This window comes from Cololabis saira, chromosome 19 (assembly GCF_033807715.1).
Source record: "Cololabis saira isolate AMF1-May2022 chromosome 19, fColSai1.1, whole genome shotgun sequence".
Taxonomy (NCBI): Eukaryota; Metazoa; Chordata; class Actinopteri; order Beloniformes; family Belonidae; genus Cololabis; species Cololabis saira.
In genome coordinates, this window is record NC_084605.1 from 30,796,169 (window position 1) to 30,814,639 (window position 18,471).

General features: G+C 38.3%; 2 protein-coding genes across 4 annotated transcripts; one reads left to right on the forward strand and one right to left on the reverse strand.

Moving 5' to 3' along the window:
- Positions 1-1,554: 1,554 nt before the first annotated feature.
- On the forward strand, positions 1,555-12,598 carry LOC133419897 (zinc finger protein Pegasus-like). 2 transcript variants are annotated; one of them, XR_009770564.1, is made up of 4 exons: positions 1,555-1,999; positions 2,082-2,270; positions 3,217-9,829; positions 9,934-12,598. XR_009770564.1 is itself a non-coding variant. In XM_061709387.1 (3 exons), exons 1-3 carry the CDS (start codon positions 1,864-1,866, stop codon positions 4,137-4,139), a joined length of 1,248 nt encoding a protein of 415 aa, XP_061565371.1. In that variant the 5' UTR covers positions 1,555-1,863; the 3' UTR covers positions 4,140-12,598. The 2 variants fall into 2 exon arrangements, 1 of the variants encoding a protein (XP_061565371.1); XM_061709387.1 differs by having other exon boundaries at positions 3,217-12,598.
- On the reverse strand, positions 11,893-17,522 carry LOC133419898 (L-seryl-tRNA(Sec) kinase). 2 transcript variants are annotated; one of them, XM_061709390.1, is made up of 6 exons: positions 17,204-17,522; positions 13,024-13,258; positions 12,853-12,944; positions 12,577-12,648; positions 12,374-12,467; positions 11,893-12,290 (listed from the first exon to the last, which is right to left on the reverse strand). In XM_061709390.1, the coding sequence occupies exons 1-6, from the start codon at positions 17,423-17,425 to the stop codon at positions 12,076-12,078; spliced, it is 930 nt and encodes a 309-aa protein (XP_061565374.1). In that variant the 5' UTR covers positions 17,426-17,522; the 3' UTR covers positions 11,893-12,075. The 2 variants fall into 2 exon arrangements, with proteins under 2 accessions (XP_061565374.1, XP_061565373.1); XM_061709389.1 differs by having other exon boundaries at positions 11,895-12,290; positions 12,577-12,652; positions 12,743-12,944.
- Positions 17,523-18,471: the final 949 nt, after the last annotated feature.

Here is an 18,471-nt window from a genome sequence, read left to right on the forward strand (position 1 = left end):
CAAGAAATAAAAAAAAATAAAAATAAAGGTGCAGTCTGTTACCTTCATCCTTAAAAAATCAAATCAAATAACTAATTAAATAAATACCCAACTCAACATAGCAAGCACCACCACTCATTAATTTGATATAAAGAAATAATCCTTCTTTTCAATGTTTTTTTAAATAAGGTTAAGGTTCTACATCATTTCAAATCCCTATCTAATTTATTCCATACATCCAGTACTGGAGTTGAGGGGGGATGAGGGGGGATGACATCCCCCCTGAAATAAAAACGGTCCAAATCATCCCCCCTGTAAAACTGCCATCCCTCCTTTCCATCCCTTATGTCATTTCATCAATGAATGTGGTTTTACTGCTATTTCAACATTTAGAGTCATCACCAGAAAAATAACTTATTTGACCATTTTCACCTGTTTCCAGTAAATTTTCACTTGAAATAAGTAGAAGAATCTGCCAGTGGGACAAGATTTATCTTCTCATTACAAGCAAAAAAATGTTGTTCCACTGGCAGATTTTTCTACTTATTTCAAGTGAAAGTCTACTTGAAACAGGTGAACATTGTTGTTTTTTCCAGTGATGAGTCTTGTTGTAAGTGTAATGAGATTTTTTTTATTGAAATGAGACATTTTAACTAGAAATAAGACAAATATTCTTGTTCAGAAAACAGTTTTTATTGTTGTGTTTTGATGTATTTGATGTAAGCCCAGTGGATATTTAAAGCTTACAGAAGGCTGCATTTAACTGCTGCTATGTCATTCCTGCAGTATTTCTGCAGGTGTTTTGGTCAGTGCTATTATTTGTAATATATTATATTATTTGTAATCAGCACAAATGATCTGTCCCCATATGATAAAATCCACCATCCCCCCCTGAATTCTTTTTACAACTCGAGTACTGCATACATCCACCGCTGCCACTGTAGCATCTCAGTTTGGTGTTGGTTCTGATTGTTGATTTCCTGTATATGCTCTCCCCTCTGAGGTTGTAATGGCTTTGTCTTAAATTGAACATATTTTGAATACAGTCTGGCAGCATGTTATTGTTGATTTTGAACATAATCTGTGCAGTTTTGAAGTCCACCAGTTCATTCAATTCAAGCTCATTTGTCTCTATAAATAATTGGTTGGTCGATCCCACTTCCAAAATACTTCTGTTATTCCTTTCATGCCCATTTCTTGCAGCTCTGCCACTAGTTCGGTTCTTTCTCTATTTAGGTACCTCCTACAGCAAATCAGTACATAAATGTTTTCGAGTTTGACCACTAGAGGGCCGATGGTGCCTTCAGGAGCATTCTGAAAGACGGAAATCTGTGAGTAGGCTTATTGTGAAGATGTTCAATTTTGGTGCTATATATAGATTATTACATATGCAGACCACTTATAATTAAACTTCAAGATAGAATCTCATCAGGTCAATAGCTCTACATAACGAAGCAATTTAACTAGAATAAATACATGTATTTGACTTTCGATTCTACGAAATCAATGATTTATTGAAGGCAACAGTTGCGTTTGTGTGACGACTGACGTATCAGAAAAAACGGAAGCTGTCAAAGGAAATGACTGTAGCTAGTAAGATAAACTCATATCTAGGGTCTTGTTTATCATTATTATTATTATTCGTGGCAATAATTCTGGTCAAATACTGACAAGTAAGATGTAAACCACGGGGAAAACTGTGTTTAAAAAATCAAGAAGAGAGGCGATAGGTTAAAGTAACATTAGCACTGATGCTAATACCGCTAATACCACAGTGAGTAAGCTCTAAACACCCTTTTATTTCAAACAATTAAGCAATTTTAAACATCTGCTCGGTTCATCATCACTTCTGGATATTATTATTCTCAACCCGGAAATCTTAAAATGGAAGAGATTAAGACTGAGCCTGTTGACTTTGTGAAGGAATTCCAGGAATACCTGAGCCAGCAAACTCAGCATGTCAACATGATCTCAGGGTCTGTTTGTGCAGAAAAAGGGACCACGGATCAGTTTCACGATGGTGAGGAAAACTACCGTCCACATCAGAGCTACTTCTCAGAGAAGTGCACAAACAGATGTATGTACTTTGTGTGTGGTTGTAGATGTCCCCAGGTGCGAGCAGAACGGTGTGGAGCCCCCATCTGTGGAGGTGAGCCTGTCATTTGTGGATGGATCAGATGTTCAGATGGACGGCCTGGAGAGGACTTGTGATGGAAAATACAAGTGTAGCTACTGCAGTTATACCAACAAGGGCATGGCTCGTTTAATAGAGCACACCCGGATTCACACAGGTCAGTTTTCTATTGAATCAGAAACACTGTATGTTGTACTGTATCATTTACATTTCACATTATAACCTGAGACTACCTAACATAATATTACACTGTACTATACATTCACTCTTCTAGACTAATATATTTCTAACAGAGCTGGGTAGAGGAGCCAAAGATTGTACTCAAGTAAAAGTACTGTTACTTCAGAATAATATGACTCAAGTAGAAGTAAAAAGTATTCATCCAAATAATTACTTGAGTAAAAGTAAAAAAGTACTTGGTGAAAAAACTACTCAAGTACTGAGTAACTGTTGAGTAACGTCTGATTTATTTTTTTAACACAACCATTCAAACTGACAAAAGTACAAAATAATCATCTTCAGGCAAATTAAATCAATAAAATAAAAAAATGAATTAAAATTAATAAAAAATAAAAAATAGCTTAAATTAAAATAATCTTAAAGTCAATTCAAGTACTTTAATAAATAATAAAATAAATAAAATAATAACTTAAGTTAAGCACAAGTAGCACAAAATTTCCAGCCTTTGTACTTTTCTTTTTTAACCAGGCAGAACTAGAACAAGCCCATGAACTCATAGAAACTCTGTGTGTGTTTGAGTCTGTGTAAATGTGACAAAACATGCAAAAACAAACATTTTTCCCAAAGAATCACCCAGTGATGTCATGAGATTGACGCGTACGCGGATAAAAGAAAAGTAACGAGCTCAACGTAGCCTAATGTAGCGGAGTAAGAGTAATAGTTTCTTCTTCACAAATCTACTCAAGTAAAACTAAAAAGTATAGTGATTCAAAACTACTCCTAAAAGTACAAAATTTCCCAAAACTTACTCAAGTAAATGTAACGGAGTAAATGTAACTCGTTACTACCCACCTCTGCACTGTACTATACATTCACTCTTCTAGACTAATCTATTTCTAACTCCAATTATTTTGTTTACCAAGGAGAGAAGCCTCACCGATGCCAGGTGTGCCCATTTGCGTCTGCATACGAGCGCCACTTGGAAGCCCACATGCGCTCTCACACAGGAGAGAAGCCGTACAAGTGTGACCTCTGCCCCTTCCGATGTAGTGACCGCAGCAACCTGTCGCACCACCGCCGCCGCCGCCACAAGCTTCTGCCTTCAAGGGTGGTTCGCGCCCCTTTCTCCAACAAGAGAATGTTGAGCACTTTGCAGAAGAGGACAACCTCCCTCGGCTTCAGCCGGCGGCTTTTCCTCAATTTGAACCCTCCGTCGATGGTGATGCCAAAGTGTGATTATCCAGGTGACCTGCCCCACAAGATCCACCAGCTGCATAACAGGGAGTATGAGAATCCTCCTAAGGTGGATGAGAATGAAAGCCGTGGCAGGAGTACGAATGGTTTAACTTTTGGGAACCCGCTGGACCAGCTGTCTTCGCTTCAGGTGGCGGACCTTCACCCTGAGTATTGTTCCCCCGTGTCCCCCGACAGGGAGTTTATACAAGATGTGAAACCAGTCATTGCACAAGATGACTCCCGTGCACACAATGCTGCGTGCTCGAATGGATTACAGACATCATCACCGGAAATTGAACCTTCCCCCTCGGGTGGGGAGAGTTTCAGTCCTGTTCCTGGCTTTGGCCTGGGGACCAATGCAAACGCTCTTCCTGGAAGTGTCAGTAACAGCCTGCCGAGCCCACCCACTCCTGTCCCCACACCGCTGGACCAGCAGCTGTCATATAAATGCCAACATTGTGATATTCACTTTTTTGATAATATACTCTTTACTATTCACATGGGCTGCCATGGGTATGAACATCCATTCCAGTGCAACATCTGTGGTCACATGTGCATAGACAAATACAATTTTGCATGCCATTTTGCCCGTGCCCAACATAAAAAGTGATTATTTTTGTTATTTGGACCTTTATATACTACGACGGAGTATTAGGGCCAAACTAAGACAAAAAAAAAAAATTGAAATTACGAGAATAGTCATAAAATTACGTGAATAAAGTCGTAACATTACGAGAATAAAGTCGTAACATTACAAGAATAAAGTGGTAATTTATGAGAATAAAGTCGTAATATTACGAGAATAAAGTGGTAATTTATGAGAACTCTAACATGAAGAGCATCTTCTCCCTGTGTTAAAATGAGGAATATTGAGCATCTTGTGAAGTTATATTTATATTATATATTACGACTTTATTCTCACAACATTATGACTTTATTTTCGTAATTTCCATTTTTTTTTCGTCTTAGTTTGGCCCTAATACTCCGTCATAATATATAGCACTTCAGTTAGGCAGTCCAGTTTAGTAAGACTTCATATGTCCCTGACACATTTTAAGAAGTTGAGACTCTGTAATATGCTTTGGTTAAAAAAAACAAAACATGTCATTACACCTCTGTTCTTCGTAAAGGTTTTTATTGTTTTAGGGATTGAAGTGCTCCACTTCACTCCACTCCATCCCTCTATCCGGGTGTGCCATGTTAGAGCTTTGTGCTACACTCTTTCATGGTACAGAAAATGCAGCATTTGTTAAATTAGGTTGAGATAAAGATAAAGAAGCTGGTTAATTCAACTGATCTGGGTCTGTGACATCGTAGCGGACTGCAGATCTGAACCACTCGCTGCATTTATGGACTGAGGCTGTCCCAAACAAAGTCCTAGAGTTGTGTAATGTCATAGTTTTTGATTAGTACTTTCCGCAGACACCTAAGTACACGTCTTCGAGCACACAAATGTGATTGTTTTTTTTTTCTTCCGTTTCTCTGCACGTCCCCTTTAACATATGCATATTTAACATTCTGAGGTGAAGGAGATTAGTTCGACAAAGGGCCAGCCCTGAAGGATCATATTTAATTATTTTGGTTGACGCCATCTCCTTGCTTAAACATTTGTTCTAGTTGCACTGCTAGCAAATACTACCCTTTAGGGTGTAGACCAGGGGTCGGCAACCCGCGGCTCTAGAGCCGCCGGCGGTTCTTTTGCGCCGCCCTAGTGGCTCCTGGAGCTTTTTCAAAAATGTTTGACCTTTTTTTTCCCCTTTTTTTCTTCTTTTTTTCTCTTTCTTTCTCTTCTTCTTTTTTTCCTCCTTTTTTCTTCCTTTTTCCTTTCCTTTTTAATCTCGACATTTCGACTTTTTCTCAAGATTGTACTTCAACATTAATCAAGCTCTTACTGTAGCATCCCCGACTGATGACGGTTGACTCTCTAACTGATGGTTCATAGATGTTTTTATTCCTTCAATATAAAATCACCTCAAACACACCGTAAGAGCTATAAAGGAATAAAATACAACAAAGTTACTCTTACTATATACATACATTGTTTCATTCAACTAAAATAGAGGCCGACACAGCAGCTCGCTGGGTCGGCAAACCCGTTAACTGACAGTAAATAAATGACAGTAACCATGACAACTAAACTCAATATATACATAAATACTGTATAAAATGTACAAATAAAACAAACCTTGTGCCCCTTATCAGCCAGGTGCTTTTTGTGTCGGTTAGGCACACTTTAGCACTCCCGACACTAGTTTAGTCTTGTAGAAAATGTTTCAACAGCTGTTAAACTTTACCGTTAAATATGCGCTGAAGTTCTCGGCGAGACGCCTTCAAAATAAAAGCACTAAATATTCGTCTTAATAAAAACCAAAAATAAAAGCCTGGCTCCAAACAACGCCAATGAGCAAAACAAACACAAAAACATATTTACAGAAATGATCATATTAAAGGTCATTTACACTCCCACCAAATCATTACTGGTTTTCATCCCTTTATCATCATATTTGATATAAAGCACGAATGATTTCTAAACTACGTGACCTTTAATTTTAGCGACTGATTAAAAAATGTCCATTAACTAATTATACTACAAAAGATATGGTTGCGGAGTGAACTGCTGCCTCATAAAAGAATGTCCGTAGAGAGGCATCGTCCAGCCTGCCTGATGAGGATGAGAGAGTAGAACGAAGAACATTCTTCACCGTTCGGATCTGTCTCTCCCATACGCCTCCAGCATGGCTTGCACGTAGAGCGTTCATGCTAAAGTCACATTGTTTCTCAGCCAAAAACGTAGTCAGACGATCAGCATCCACTTGCTTGAGAGCTTCATTCAGTTCGTTTTTAGCTCCAACGAAGTTCATTCCTTGGTCACATTTTATGTCTCGTACTGCTCCTCTTATAGCAATGAAACAACGAAGTCCGTTTATGAAGGCATCTGTTGACATGTCGTCTAACATTTCAATGTGAATAGCTCGACAGCAAAGGCAGGTAAAAAGCAGTCCGTATCTCTTTTGTACCTTACGTACTTGTTTGGTGAAAAACGGGCTGAAACAGTCCATTCCACAATAAGGTGGTGATGGATCCACACGTTCAGACGGCAAATCCGCCATTCGCTGTTCCTCTGTGAGCCTTCTGAGTTTTCGACATGTAACACATTGATGTAGATGCGTTGCCACAGCTCTGTTGATTCCTGGAATCCAAAATCCGTTTGATCTGATCTCATTAATAGTCGAGCCTTTTCCTTGATGTTTGACCTTCTCGTGACAGTGAGCAATTATTGCTTTGGTGATGGGATGACTCTTTGGTATAATTACCGGATGCTTCAGTGAGGTAGGGAGCGATGCATTTTTTAGTCTTCCTCCCACCTTGAGGAGTCCATCTTGATCAATAAAGGCATCCAACCTAAACAGTTTACTCTGAGAGGGAAGTTGAGTTACCTTACTGAGCAACTTCATCTCTTCTGGATACGCGTGTCTCTGTAAGTCTCTTATGATGATGCAGCGCGCGTCTTCTCGTTCTTGCATGGTGCTGTGGTCTGTCGACTTATCATTCCTGACCCGACGAATGAGACGAGCGACTGCCTGAGTTGCCTTTGACCATGAAGAAAACTTTGACAGGCGGTCTGAGAGACTTGACTGTTCCCGTGTCTGTGTGTTTAGAGCCTGAATCCTCTTGACTTCAGGATCTCCAATCCGTATTTCTGCGCTAACATCCGTAGCTGGAGGTATCTCTTTCTTTAACACATCCAGGAAGCGGATGTCATCATGAGACACAGTCTTTCCGTCCTTATTAGCATCCTTAAAGTCAGACTCGAGAACCCTGAGTGCTTCAGCTGTGGTCACCGGAGGAAGCTCTCTGACAGAAGCTCTGTGGCACATGTTGGTGATGCTTGGTGAGTTTTGGTGAGGTGATGAACAGCCTACAATAGTCCACCCCAAATCCGTCTGAACTGCATATGGTTCACTATCTCCTCCAAGAATTACCTGCCGTGGTGCCAGTGCCCTTGAGCAATTGTAGCCGATCAGCAGACCGACTTCACATTCCAGCTGTGGAGGGATTTCATCTGCTATTTTGATGAGATGATTCCAGTTCCGTGCCGTGTCACAGGTAGGAATGTGTGTTCGATTCACTGGTATACAGTTCTTGGTGTAAGCAGGAGGGAGATCAATGTGGATAGCTGAGCTGTAACCTCTCACTCTCAAACCTGACACTCTTTGACTATGCATTAATGTATCCTTTCTTGTCATGGTCGTTAGTTTCAGTCTTACAGGATGTGTTTCAGTCTGTAAACTATTGCTGACTTCTTGGTCAATGAAGACTGTATCGCTTTGGGTATCAAGCAGCGCATAAACAAGTCTTTCTTTACCTGGATTGCTGACAGAAGAAACCCACACTGGCGTTATCATTGAAGTGTTGGTAGATGGCTCCTTCGTTGTCACACCGAGAGCCAATGTGGTTGCTGTTTCCTCTGTGGTACTTTGATTTGAGACTGACGTGGGCTTGGCTTTGGTGTAGGTGTCATCATGGAGAAGCGTAGGATGTCTTGCTTTACATTTGTCACATGAATGTCTATTGCGGCAGTCTTTGGCATTATGGCCCATCCTCAGGCAGCCATAACAAAGTCTATTTTCTCTCACATATTTCTGTCGTTCCTCCAGAGCTTTGCCTTTAAATTCAGGACAGTGATGAAGTTGATGTTTATCGTCTTGACAAAACACACATGGTGGCTTTAAACTTGTTTTCAACTGTCCTTGTGTTTCAGTGTCTGTAACAGTCTGTGTATGATAAACACTGGATTTACATTTATTTTCCTTCAGATGACGTGATGAGTTAGCCTCTGATGAGTGGAGAGCATGGAATGAAGTAATAGGATTACATGCAATTTCTGCCTCATTTACAATGAAGAAGACAAACTCCTGGAAACTGGGAAACTCTTGGTCTTCTCTCATGACTTGAGTGACTTTGCGGTTCCACTGTGATGCTGCCCAATCTGGTAGCTTTTGAACCAATTTCTGGTTTTCTTCACAATCGTTCAAAATGTTCAGACCTTTAACATAAGGCATGGCTTCCATACATGAGTGTAAGAAATCAGCAAATGCTCTGAGTCCCTCAGCATCTCTGGGTTGGATCTTTGGCCAGTTTGCTAGTTTTTCCCTGAATGCTTTTTGTACAACAAACGGCTGACCGTACCTGTGGTTGAGACGGTTCCATCCATCTTTATAGGCTTCATCATCATTTCTAAAAAATATGCCATCAAGTGTCTTTCGAGCTGGACCTGCTACATATTTTTTCAAATAATGCAATTTGTCAGCTGATGCAATGTTCCTTTTGTCTATGAGGGATGTGAAGGAAGCCTTCCACTCAATGAACTGAATAGGGTCACCAGTAAATACAGACGGTTCTGGCATTGGGAGCCTGTTCAGAGCTATGCTATCTTGGACTGCTTGAGCCAGATAACTTACATCTGTCCTTGCAGGTGATGTTGTTACTGTGATGTCAGTGGGCTGCTGTATGAGAGCTGAAGGAGGAGGATACACATACTGATGTTCTCTTGTTCTCATCTGATCAGCCAAATTAACACTTGCCTCCTGTATTACTTCCTGATCATAAGTTGTGAACCTTGCTCGTGCAGCTTTAATGTCCTTCTCTGCCTTTAATCTTTCCAACTCACGTTTTTGAGCCTCAAGTTCCTTTCTTTGTTGTTCCTCCAAGAGTTGAATCTTTTCTTTTTGTTTCTCCTCTTTTAGTAACACTTCATACTCTGCCTCCTTTGCTGCTAATTCTGCTGCAGCATCTGCTCGTTTTGCTACTATGGCAGAGTATTGACTGGAACCTTTACTTGAGTGTTGACTTGGAGGTGCAGCTGTGGATCCATAGATGGAGTGAGCATAGTCTCTGTTAAGAAGCTCATGAAGACGTTGCCTTACTGCTTCACTATCAAATTCTCCATCTATGCCTGATATCCTTTCAAAGGCAATTTTAACAATGTCCCTTGTCACTGCCTCACAGGCATCAATACGACGTCTTGTCTCATTAGATGGAGTGAGGTGAGCTCTGATTTCTATATACAGGTTTATAACACAGTTTTTCTCTTCTTCAAGTGTGTCTATAAGATTTGCAATGTCACTTTCAGGAATGTCTGACTTTAACTTTTCTCTAGCCTTACGTGCCTGAACCTTCCATTGTTCATACACGTGGGTCAACCTTTTCTCCTTTTTGTGAGCCTCCTCCTCATGATATGCAAGCATCTTTTCCGTGGGATTCCGTAAGCGACCAGAGCGACGAAGATCCTCCTCTGCAGTATCCTTATCCTTTATCTGTTCAGAGTCTCTGTCGTCTAGAGGCGTCTTTGCTGATGCTTCCATGTTGTGAAGAGGTACCACAATCCTTGACCATCACATCAGGTCCCTCTGCAGTTGTCCTTGGTCAGCGGCGTGATGTGAGGGATGAGGTGAAGCTCTTACTGTAGCATCCCCGACTGATGACGGTTGACTCTCTAACTGATGGTTCATAGATGTTTTTATTCCTTCAATATAAAATCACCTCAAACACACCGTAAGAGCTATAAAGGAATAAAATACAACAAAGTTACTCTTACTATATACATACATTGTTTCATTCAACTAAAATAGAGGCCGACACAGCAGCTCGCTGGGTCGGCAAACCCGTTAACTGACAGTAAATAAATGACAGTAACCATGACAACTAAACTCAATATATACATAAATACTGTATAAAATGTACAAATAAAACAAACCTTGTGCCCCTTATCAGCCAGGTGCTTTTTGTGTCGGTAAGGCACACTTTAGCACTCCCGACACTAGTTTAGTCTTGTAGAAAATGTTTCAACAGCTGTTAAACTTTACCGTTAAATATGCGCTGAAGTTCTCGGCGAGACGCCTTCAAAATAAAAGCACTAAATATTCGTCTTAATAAAAACCAAAAATAAAAGCCTGGCTCCAAACAACGCCAATGAGCAAAACAAACACAAAAACATATTTACAGAAATGATCATATTAAAGGTCATTTACACGACATTTCAACTTTTTTCTCGAAATTTTGACTTTTTTCTCGAAATTTTGACTTTTTTTCTCGACATTTCAATTTTTTTCTAAACATTTTGTATTTCAACATTAATCTCGACATTTCAACCTTTTTCTTTAAATTTTGACTTTTTCTCAACATTTCGACTTTTTTCTCGACATTTAAACTTTTTTTCTCGACCTTTCGCCATTTGCCTTCATTCTAAGGCTTATACAAGACTTTTCATTTTTTGCGGCTCAGACATATTTGTTTTTTGTGTTTTTGGTCCAATATGGCTCTTTCAACATTTTGCGTTGCCAACCCCTGGTGCAGACTAAACCCACAGTGGGTTGTCATCTATGACCCTGCATTCAACACGTTGACATTTTAGATTACTGAGCAAAGTTTTAACAGATTTAAGAATATGTATGAACGTAACCCAATGGAAACCAGTATATCAAAAAATGTTTTCAAACACTAGCAGCATCAGTACTGCACCACATGAACCTATGAAAGAATAATCATTTCAATTATTTTGACTTGGGGACCAATTATTTAGATTTTGTTGCCATAGTTACTGTGCTTATTTGCATAGAGCAACATGTCATGTTGTGTTTCCTACTCTTTTACACTCCCCACTAGCACTGTTCTGTTGCCTTGATGCTGGAGCTTGTCATCAGTTTTGAATGTACAAAACCACACAATCTCACTGTCAGTATTTAATACCTTCTGACCAATAACCTCACTGCTCAGGCAGCTTATTGTGTTAATTTCTTCAGTGACTCATATTTGCACCAACCTTAAGGCCAACGCAGTATTCAACACCCACAGTTCAAGTTTAACCACCTGTCTACTCACACTGGGATCGTAAACTATCTTTTTTGACTATTTTACGTACCCTTTCTTGTTTGTTAGTTTAATATGCAAAACATACCATCTTAATTAAGTCAGATGGACTGATTTCTCTGAGAGAAACCTCTGTGGATGTCCAGAGGCTCACTGCTGTTTCTTTGCAGTTGTGCTTGCAGTTCTCACATGTATACATTAATAATATTCTAGTGACCTTTAAAAACTGATTAGCCTGTTTGTAACATGAACTAAGCTTAAAAATTGTATTTTATAACCAATAATTACATATTGTCTTGAGTAAATTTGTAGTACAAAATAAAAGTTGGGGATTTTTCAGCTGATGTGGAAACACGTTAAAGACCCGCTGTTGCCCTTTTACTGTTAAGTGAAGTACTGTTAGCTTTTTATTTGTGTAAACTCGGCCTGTAGTAATGACCGTCAGTAATTAAGTGTTTTTATAAGCGTTTACCAATTACAAAACAATGTTTTTTAAGTTTTTTATTGTGTAATTGAATAAATTAATGAACTGATACATGGATTTTTTTAAGTCCGTTTAACTCAGCGTTACTCAACGCATGAATTTTGAGAGCAAATGACCTGCAAAAAGTGTTATTTACGAAACTGAACACAAACTGATGTATTTGTTTGTATAGCATTTTCTTTTTTAATTTAAGTTATTCATGATTGTTTATGAATCTTAACAGGATCTGCTTTTTGTTGTCATCAAAAACATCCACTGCTCTTTTTGCCACATGCTCAACATCGATGTCCTCCTCTTGAATTAAAGCCTCCTGGAGGAACCGCTTCCGCAGATCGTGAAGAAATGTTGCTTTAGCTTCGTTCAGCTGAGCAGCCAGACACCGCATGTGTTCAGATGGAACCTGATTTTCTGAAATGTGGACAGTAAACATCATTTTTATTGGTTCCAAATGATAACATATAAAATGACAGTTATGAAGCTTGACAACCGACCTCTGGCAGTCTTCATTGCTTCAGATATGAGGCGTCGACAGGCCTGGTCAGCCTGGTGGACCACACTGGCGGCGCATTTCAGACGATCAGCTTCCTGCAACATGTACAAAATAACAAGAAAAAAGAAAAGAGGAACAATTGACTTTAGTAACTGCTGGTTTCAATTTTGTCTCATGTGTCACGGATTTGAGCTGCAGTGACACCTTTTGTTCAGCGTTGTCCTCAGCTGGGCTTAACGGGTTACTCATGGCAGAAGAAATCAACTCCATCACTTTCTGGCTGAGAATAAGTCACACAGTAAGAGAAACAGAGACAGGCTGCATTTTAAGACAATTTAGCTTCACGAATAGATTTAGTTAATGGTCCTACATGTCACACTGGGACAAGTTGTCTGTGGTGTTGAGTAGCAAGCTTTGCTTCTCCCAATAGTTCTTCCCTGGATTTGGAGACTCTAAACGTTTCACCATCTCCAAAATCACCTCATGTGGAATGGGCTGAGGCCTGCTTTGGTTTCTGTTGATGCAGATCTCCAAATCACACTCAAGATACACCTGGCAGAAACCCAGCGAATCTGCAACGAAAGAACAGAACCCTCAAACTCCACTTCATCAAAATATAGCCATATTATCTGTTTACAACAGGCTACTCACACTTTCTCGCAAGTTGAAACACTTCATATCTCATGCTTGGATAGTAGAAGTTGTCATCCAGTAAAAAGAGAAGTGGTAGTCCATCAGACTTCAACGCTTTGGGCTGCAGCAGACCTTGGAAGCATCGTTCCCAAGCAGTAGTGTTGATCAGAGAGTTACTTGGCATTTCCTGATTCCTCAAGAACTGCTCGATGCCCTGCAGCACTGCTTGTCTGTGGGACTTCCATTCAGTGTGCTGGAAGACAAAGCCAATATATATATTTGCTTTTGAGAAGGCTCTCTTTTAATGTACACTGATGGTAAGTAATTACTGAGTCTGTTACCGTGGTAACTTTGTCTGTGAATATAACCCGATCAAAAGCAGGTGTTTCCCAAACTTTGAGTTCCTCTCTACCTCCTTTCCTTTATAAAGCTAAGAGAAAAAAACATTTAATGTAATAAGGAATTTGATCTTTTAACACATTTTGAAGAATTGTGAACAATAATCTTATTTTATTGATTGAGGAAGAACAGTGTCTGGACAGTATATAAAAGGTCAAATACAGAGAAAAAACAGAAAAAAGTTACAATTTTTCTGCAGTTAAATAATTATCTTCGGTTTTATATATTAGGGTTTCTGAATGTAATTCGATCTATTGATACTTACGAGGTGACAATGGCTTTTTTTATGGTTATGCATATAATATTTCCACATTATCTCCAGATCCCTGGATCTCCTCCTTAGATGAGACCCATTTGTTAAGAAATGGTACAAAGAAAATGCTGCAGGTCTCACTTTCGCTCTCCCAGCAAGCTTTTTTTTTTTTCCCCTCATCACAAGGGAGAGCTTGGTTTAGGGGACAGACTGCAGGGTCAGTCTACCAATCCGCCAAAGAAAACTCACCAGTGTGACATACATTTAAAACATCATCGGTATATCCACACAGGAGAAAAGCCTTTTACCTGTGACCATTGTGGGAAGAGCTTCAGAGAGCCATCAACTTTAAAAGTCCATAAGCTCATCCACACAGAAGAAATCTGTGGTCTTTGTGACCAATGTGGAAAGACGTTCAGACACCTCACAAATCTGAAATGTCATGTGTACAGGACTGTCTCAGAAAATTAGAATATTGTGATAAAGTTCTTTATTTTCTGTAATGCAATTAAAAAAACAAAAATGTCATACATTCTGGATTAATTACAAATCAACTGAAATATTGCAAGCCTTTTATTATTTTAATATTGCTGATTATGGCTTACAGTTTAAGATTAAGATTCCCAGAATATTCTAATTCTTTTTAGATAGGATATTAGAGTTTTCTTAAGCTGTAAACCATGATCAGCAATATTAAAATAATAAAAGGCTTGCAATATTTCAGTTGATTTGTAATGAATCCAGAATGTATGACATTTTTGTTTTTGTAATTGCATTACAGAAAATCACAATATTCTAATTTTCTGAGACAGTCCTGTATATGAACACAGGAGAAAAGCCTTACATGTGCAAAGGGTGTAAAAATAATTTTCGGTCAACAACAGCAGTTAAACGTCATCAAGCATCCTGCAAACACGGAGAAAAATCCACTGGTCTGTGACCTTTTTCTGCTGCTCTAAGCCTCCGAAGCTCCACACCTTATGGTATTAGGAGCTTTTGATGTATATTCATGTGTGTAAAACCTAAAAAAAAGAAAATGTTTTAATTATATTAAACTGAATTGAGCTCAAAATGTAATGTTTTCTTTCATCAGCAATTACACTTCTCAAATAAATCTCTTAAAGGGGACATGCAATTATCTTTATTAAGTCGTGAAACTGCAGCATTTGTTGGTTTTTATACGAGTGTGGCTGTAATGTGATTGGCAGAATTAGAGTTAGAGGAAAAAACTAATGCTTTCCATTTGTGAAAGTGAACCCACTGTATTTAATGCCAATTTGTGTGTAAATGCTTTGTGCCAGATGTTGCATTGTCAGCATAAATATACTATAATCGTTATGAGCTCTCATTTTGGTATCTCAGCAAAGGCTTGATGTATTTACTGCTGATAGATTATATGAATTTAGGTTTATATACATTTAAATGAATTAAAATCTGTATAAATGAATTAATACATGATTAAAACGCAAAGCAAGAGTATTTGTATGACACATTTCAGCAATAAGGCAAGTCAAGGTACTTTACGTCATGAAAAAAAACTAAAGAGAAAGAAAAAAAGAATATAAGTTACAGTGCAGTGGCATAAGAAAGTGTAGTACTGACATTTACATTGTTTAACTTCAACTTCAGAATGATTTAAACAATATAGTCAAAGTCAGCTGCGAACAAATGACTTGTTAAACTTGATTTGAAGGAACTGATCTGAGGATTAGGGCCAACAAAATATGCTTCTAGCTTGGACAATTTGGCTATTTCTTGCTCCCTTTTTTCTTTGTCTTTGCGTTTTATCGCTCCACTTTTGTGTTTCTAACTCCCGCTCATGTTTAGGCTGTATGGATTACTGTGTTCTGTTTACAAGTGATCCATGATGACGTATGACGTTGATAGACGGCTGTTGATGACCAACCATTTTACCCAAAATACATTTGGAGATTACTTGCAATTTTTGTTTTAATGTTAACTGTGAGTGGGAAAATCTCAGCACAACATATTATACAATGCTTTATACCTAATATGACCCAAGTGGTGCCACAAAAATTTAAAAAAATAAATAAATAAAAAATCTCACTGGTCAGCGGGGCCTGCAGCCTGGGGCCCAATGTCCCCTGAAGCCAATAAATATAGTTATTCTCATGGGTACATATCATATTCATTGTAGTAAGTGGAGGAATAGCAAACCCTCATTTGATTGGTTTTTAAATGATTTTATTCTTCTTATCCCTAAGAAAAATAGACTCCAACAAAATGGCTAAAAAGATTTGTGACAATATATCTTGTTTTCTGCTTTTTTGATGCATGCCTGAGTCCTTGCTCCTCTTTTTGGCACTTTTTTTGCCTGATTTTAAATACTGTGATACTTTTATAGTTTGCACTTTATAAAAACCCCTGTTTGTCTTTTATTTCAATATATAGTAAAATGTTTTTCTATATAGCTCTATATTTGACAGCATCTCATATTATGTCTACTAAGTATGCCATCATCCTTACGAGAAGATGTTTAATTACTGTTCTATGTTGTTTTATTGTGTTCAATAAATAAGAAAAATTAAAATGTCCCCTGAAGCCCCGCGTGTGACTTTGTATTAAGGCATTATGAATGTGTCATTGGGACACAACACAGAAACTTGGAAGGGAAAAGGGGCAATAATAAGTGCACTAATAAACACATAAGAAACTACTTCTACAGTAAAAGGAAAATAACCCCAAGAGGGAAATTTGTTTGGAACTCCCATTTTTCGGACATTCAATGGAAAACAGTGTGGCTCCTTCCCTATAAATTTGCAATCTCACACAAATTAAAAGAAGTCCAATATAACATTTTACATCATATTTACCCCACCAACCAACTTATATCCAAATTTGTAGACATTGATAGCAGTTGTGTATTTTGTAAACATGACGAAGAGACCATCATACATTTGTTTTATGAATGTGAACATACTTTAAGTTTCTGGAAAAAATGTGAAGAATTTTTTGACATACAAACTAATAATGTAATTAAATTAGAAGCTAAAGATATCTTACTATATTACGAAAACCAAAATTACAAAATTCAACAACTGGTCAACTTAATGATTCTTGTTGCCAAGTTTCACATTCATAAGGCAAAATTTTCCAAATCCTGTCCATCCTTAGTTCCCTTTAAAGTTGATTTCAAAATGTATTTTGAGACAATACAATTGGTTAATAACAAAACATGTAATACCACTGTCAACCTCATAAAAGAAATGTTTACGGATATATGAATGCATGGCCTTCCTTTTATTATTTAGTGTAATTGTTAATGTCAAGAACTACTTGCACTTTATTGTAGCTTTTTTTGTGAAGAGAACAATTTTATATTTTTTGGACTATAATGATGCCTATGTATGTTTGTGTTTTATATTATTGAATGATGTGTGCCATTTATTTTAATGTTATTGTATTTTCTGGAATTGAAATAAAGTTTCATACAAAAAAAGGAAGGGAAAAGGGGCTGAGATAAATAAATGTGACTAATTCAAATGCTGAATTAAAAGACCACATTTACGTCTATTTGATATTCACCATATCTTGCAGCGTGCTTCCATCCTCCAGCCTTCTTGTCTGGAAAGCCTGTTCGGGGATGAGGTCGTCATAGGGCAGCACGGCTGCCCTCCATCCCTGCTCCGCGGCGGCTCCCAGCACCCCGGCGGCCAGGGCGCTCTTCCCGGCCGCGGGGAGCCCGCAGAGGACGCAGAGACACGCCGGAGCCCCGCCGGGTCCCCCGGACTCCGCCGCCGCGGCCATGCGCGACCAAAGAGCCGCTTTAAAAGCAGCTTCTTACATGTGTCGTGCTCGTTGTTCACCCATGGGTGTTTACAGGTTTGTTGACATCAAACTTCCGTGCTAAAACGTCAGGGAGCCACGTGACTTTCGGAGCCAATCCTTTCAAAATAAAATCCTACAAAGTGAGGCAAGGAGAGCTTTTTAAAGGGGACCTATTATGGCATCTAATGCCTATTTTAAACAGGCATTGCATGTCTTAAAAACAACAGCAGTAGTAATACTGTCTCATGATATTATATTATAGTCTAATTTATCCATACTTGACGTATTGCAACATTGTTTGGGGCGCTTCTTATTCCTCGTACCTCAACCAATTATTTCTAATTCAGAAAAGATTCTTGAGAATGATTTCATTTTCTTCTCATCAAGCACCTTCTGCACCCTTATTTAGCTAATTTAAATTATTATCAATTTTTTCTATTAACAAGTTTCAAACATGCCTGTTTATGTTTAAGTTCATTCATTTCAAACAAGACATTCTAGGCACTTTTCATAATTTTTTTCTGTTATCATCAGATATTCATTCTTATTCAGTTAGAGGTGGGAAGAACTTTCATTTACCTCTTTGTCGTACCTGCAGTCACCAATCCTTTATCAAATTCCATGGCCCTCAACTCTGGAACTGTTTAGATAGATCTCTTAAGTTAGTGTCATCCTTAAAAATGTTTAGGACCAACTTAATGGGGTATCTTTTATATAGACAAAATTAACAGGCTATTCATACTAAAATGAAATTGCCATTTCATGGATATTTTTTGTTTGGGTGTTTATTGTATTTTTCTTTGTTTCTTTTACCTTTTCTTTTCCTTTCTATTCTTTTTCTATTGATTGATTGATTTTAGTGATTTTGTATTGAGGGGGAGGATTTTTTATAAGCCCTTCGGGCTTCTTTTCCTCTCCTGCACAAATTATTTGTCCTTGTATGATAAAAAGATTTACTGTTGTCATTGTGCAAATAAATAAATAAATAAATAAATATTCTATAGCTGCTGTTTTGTCAAAGAGTG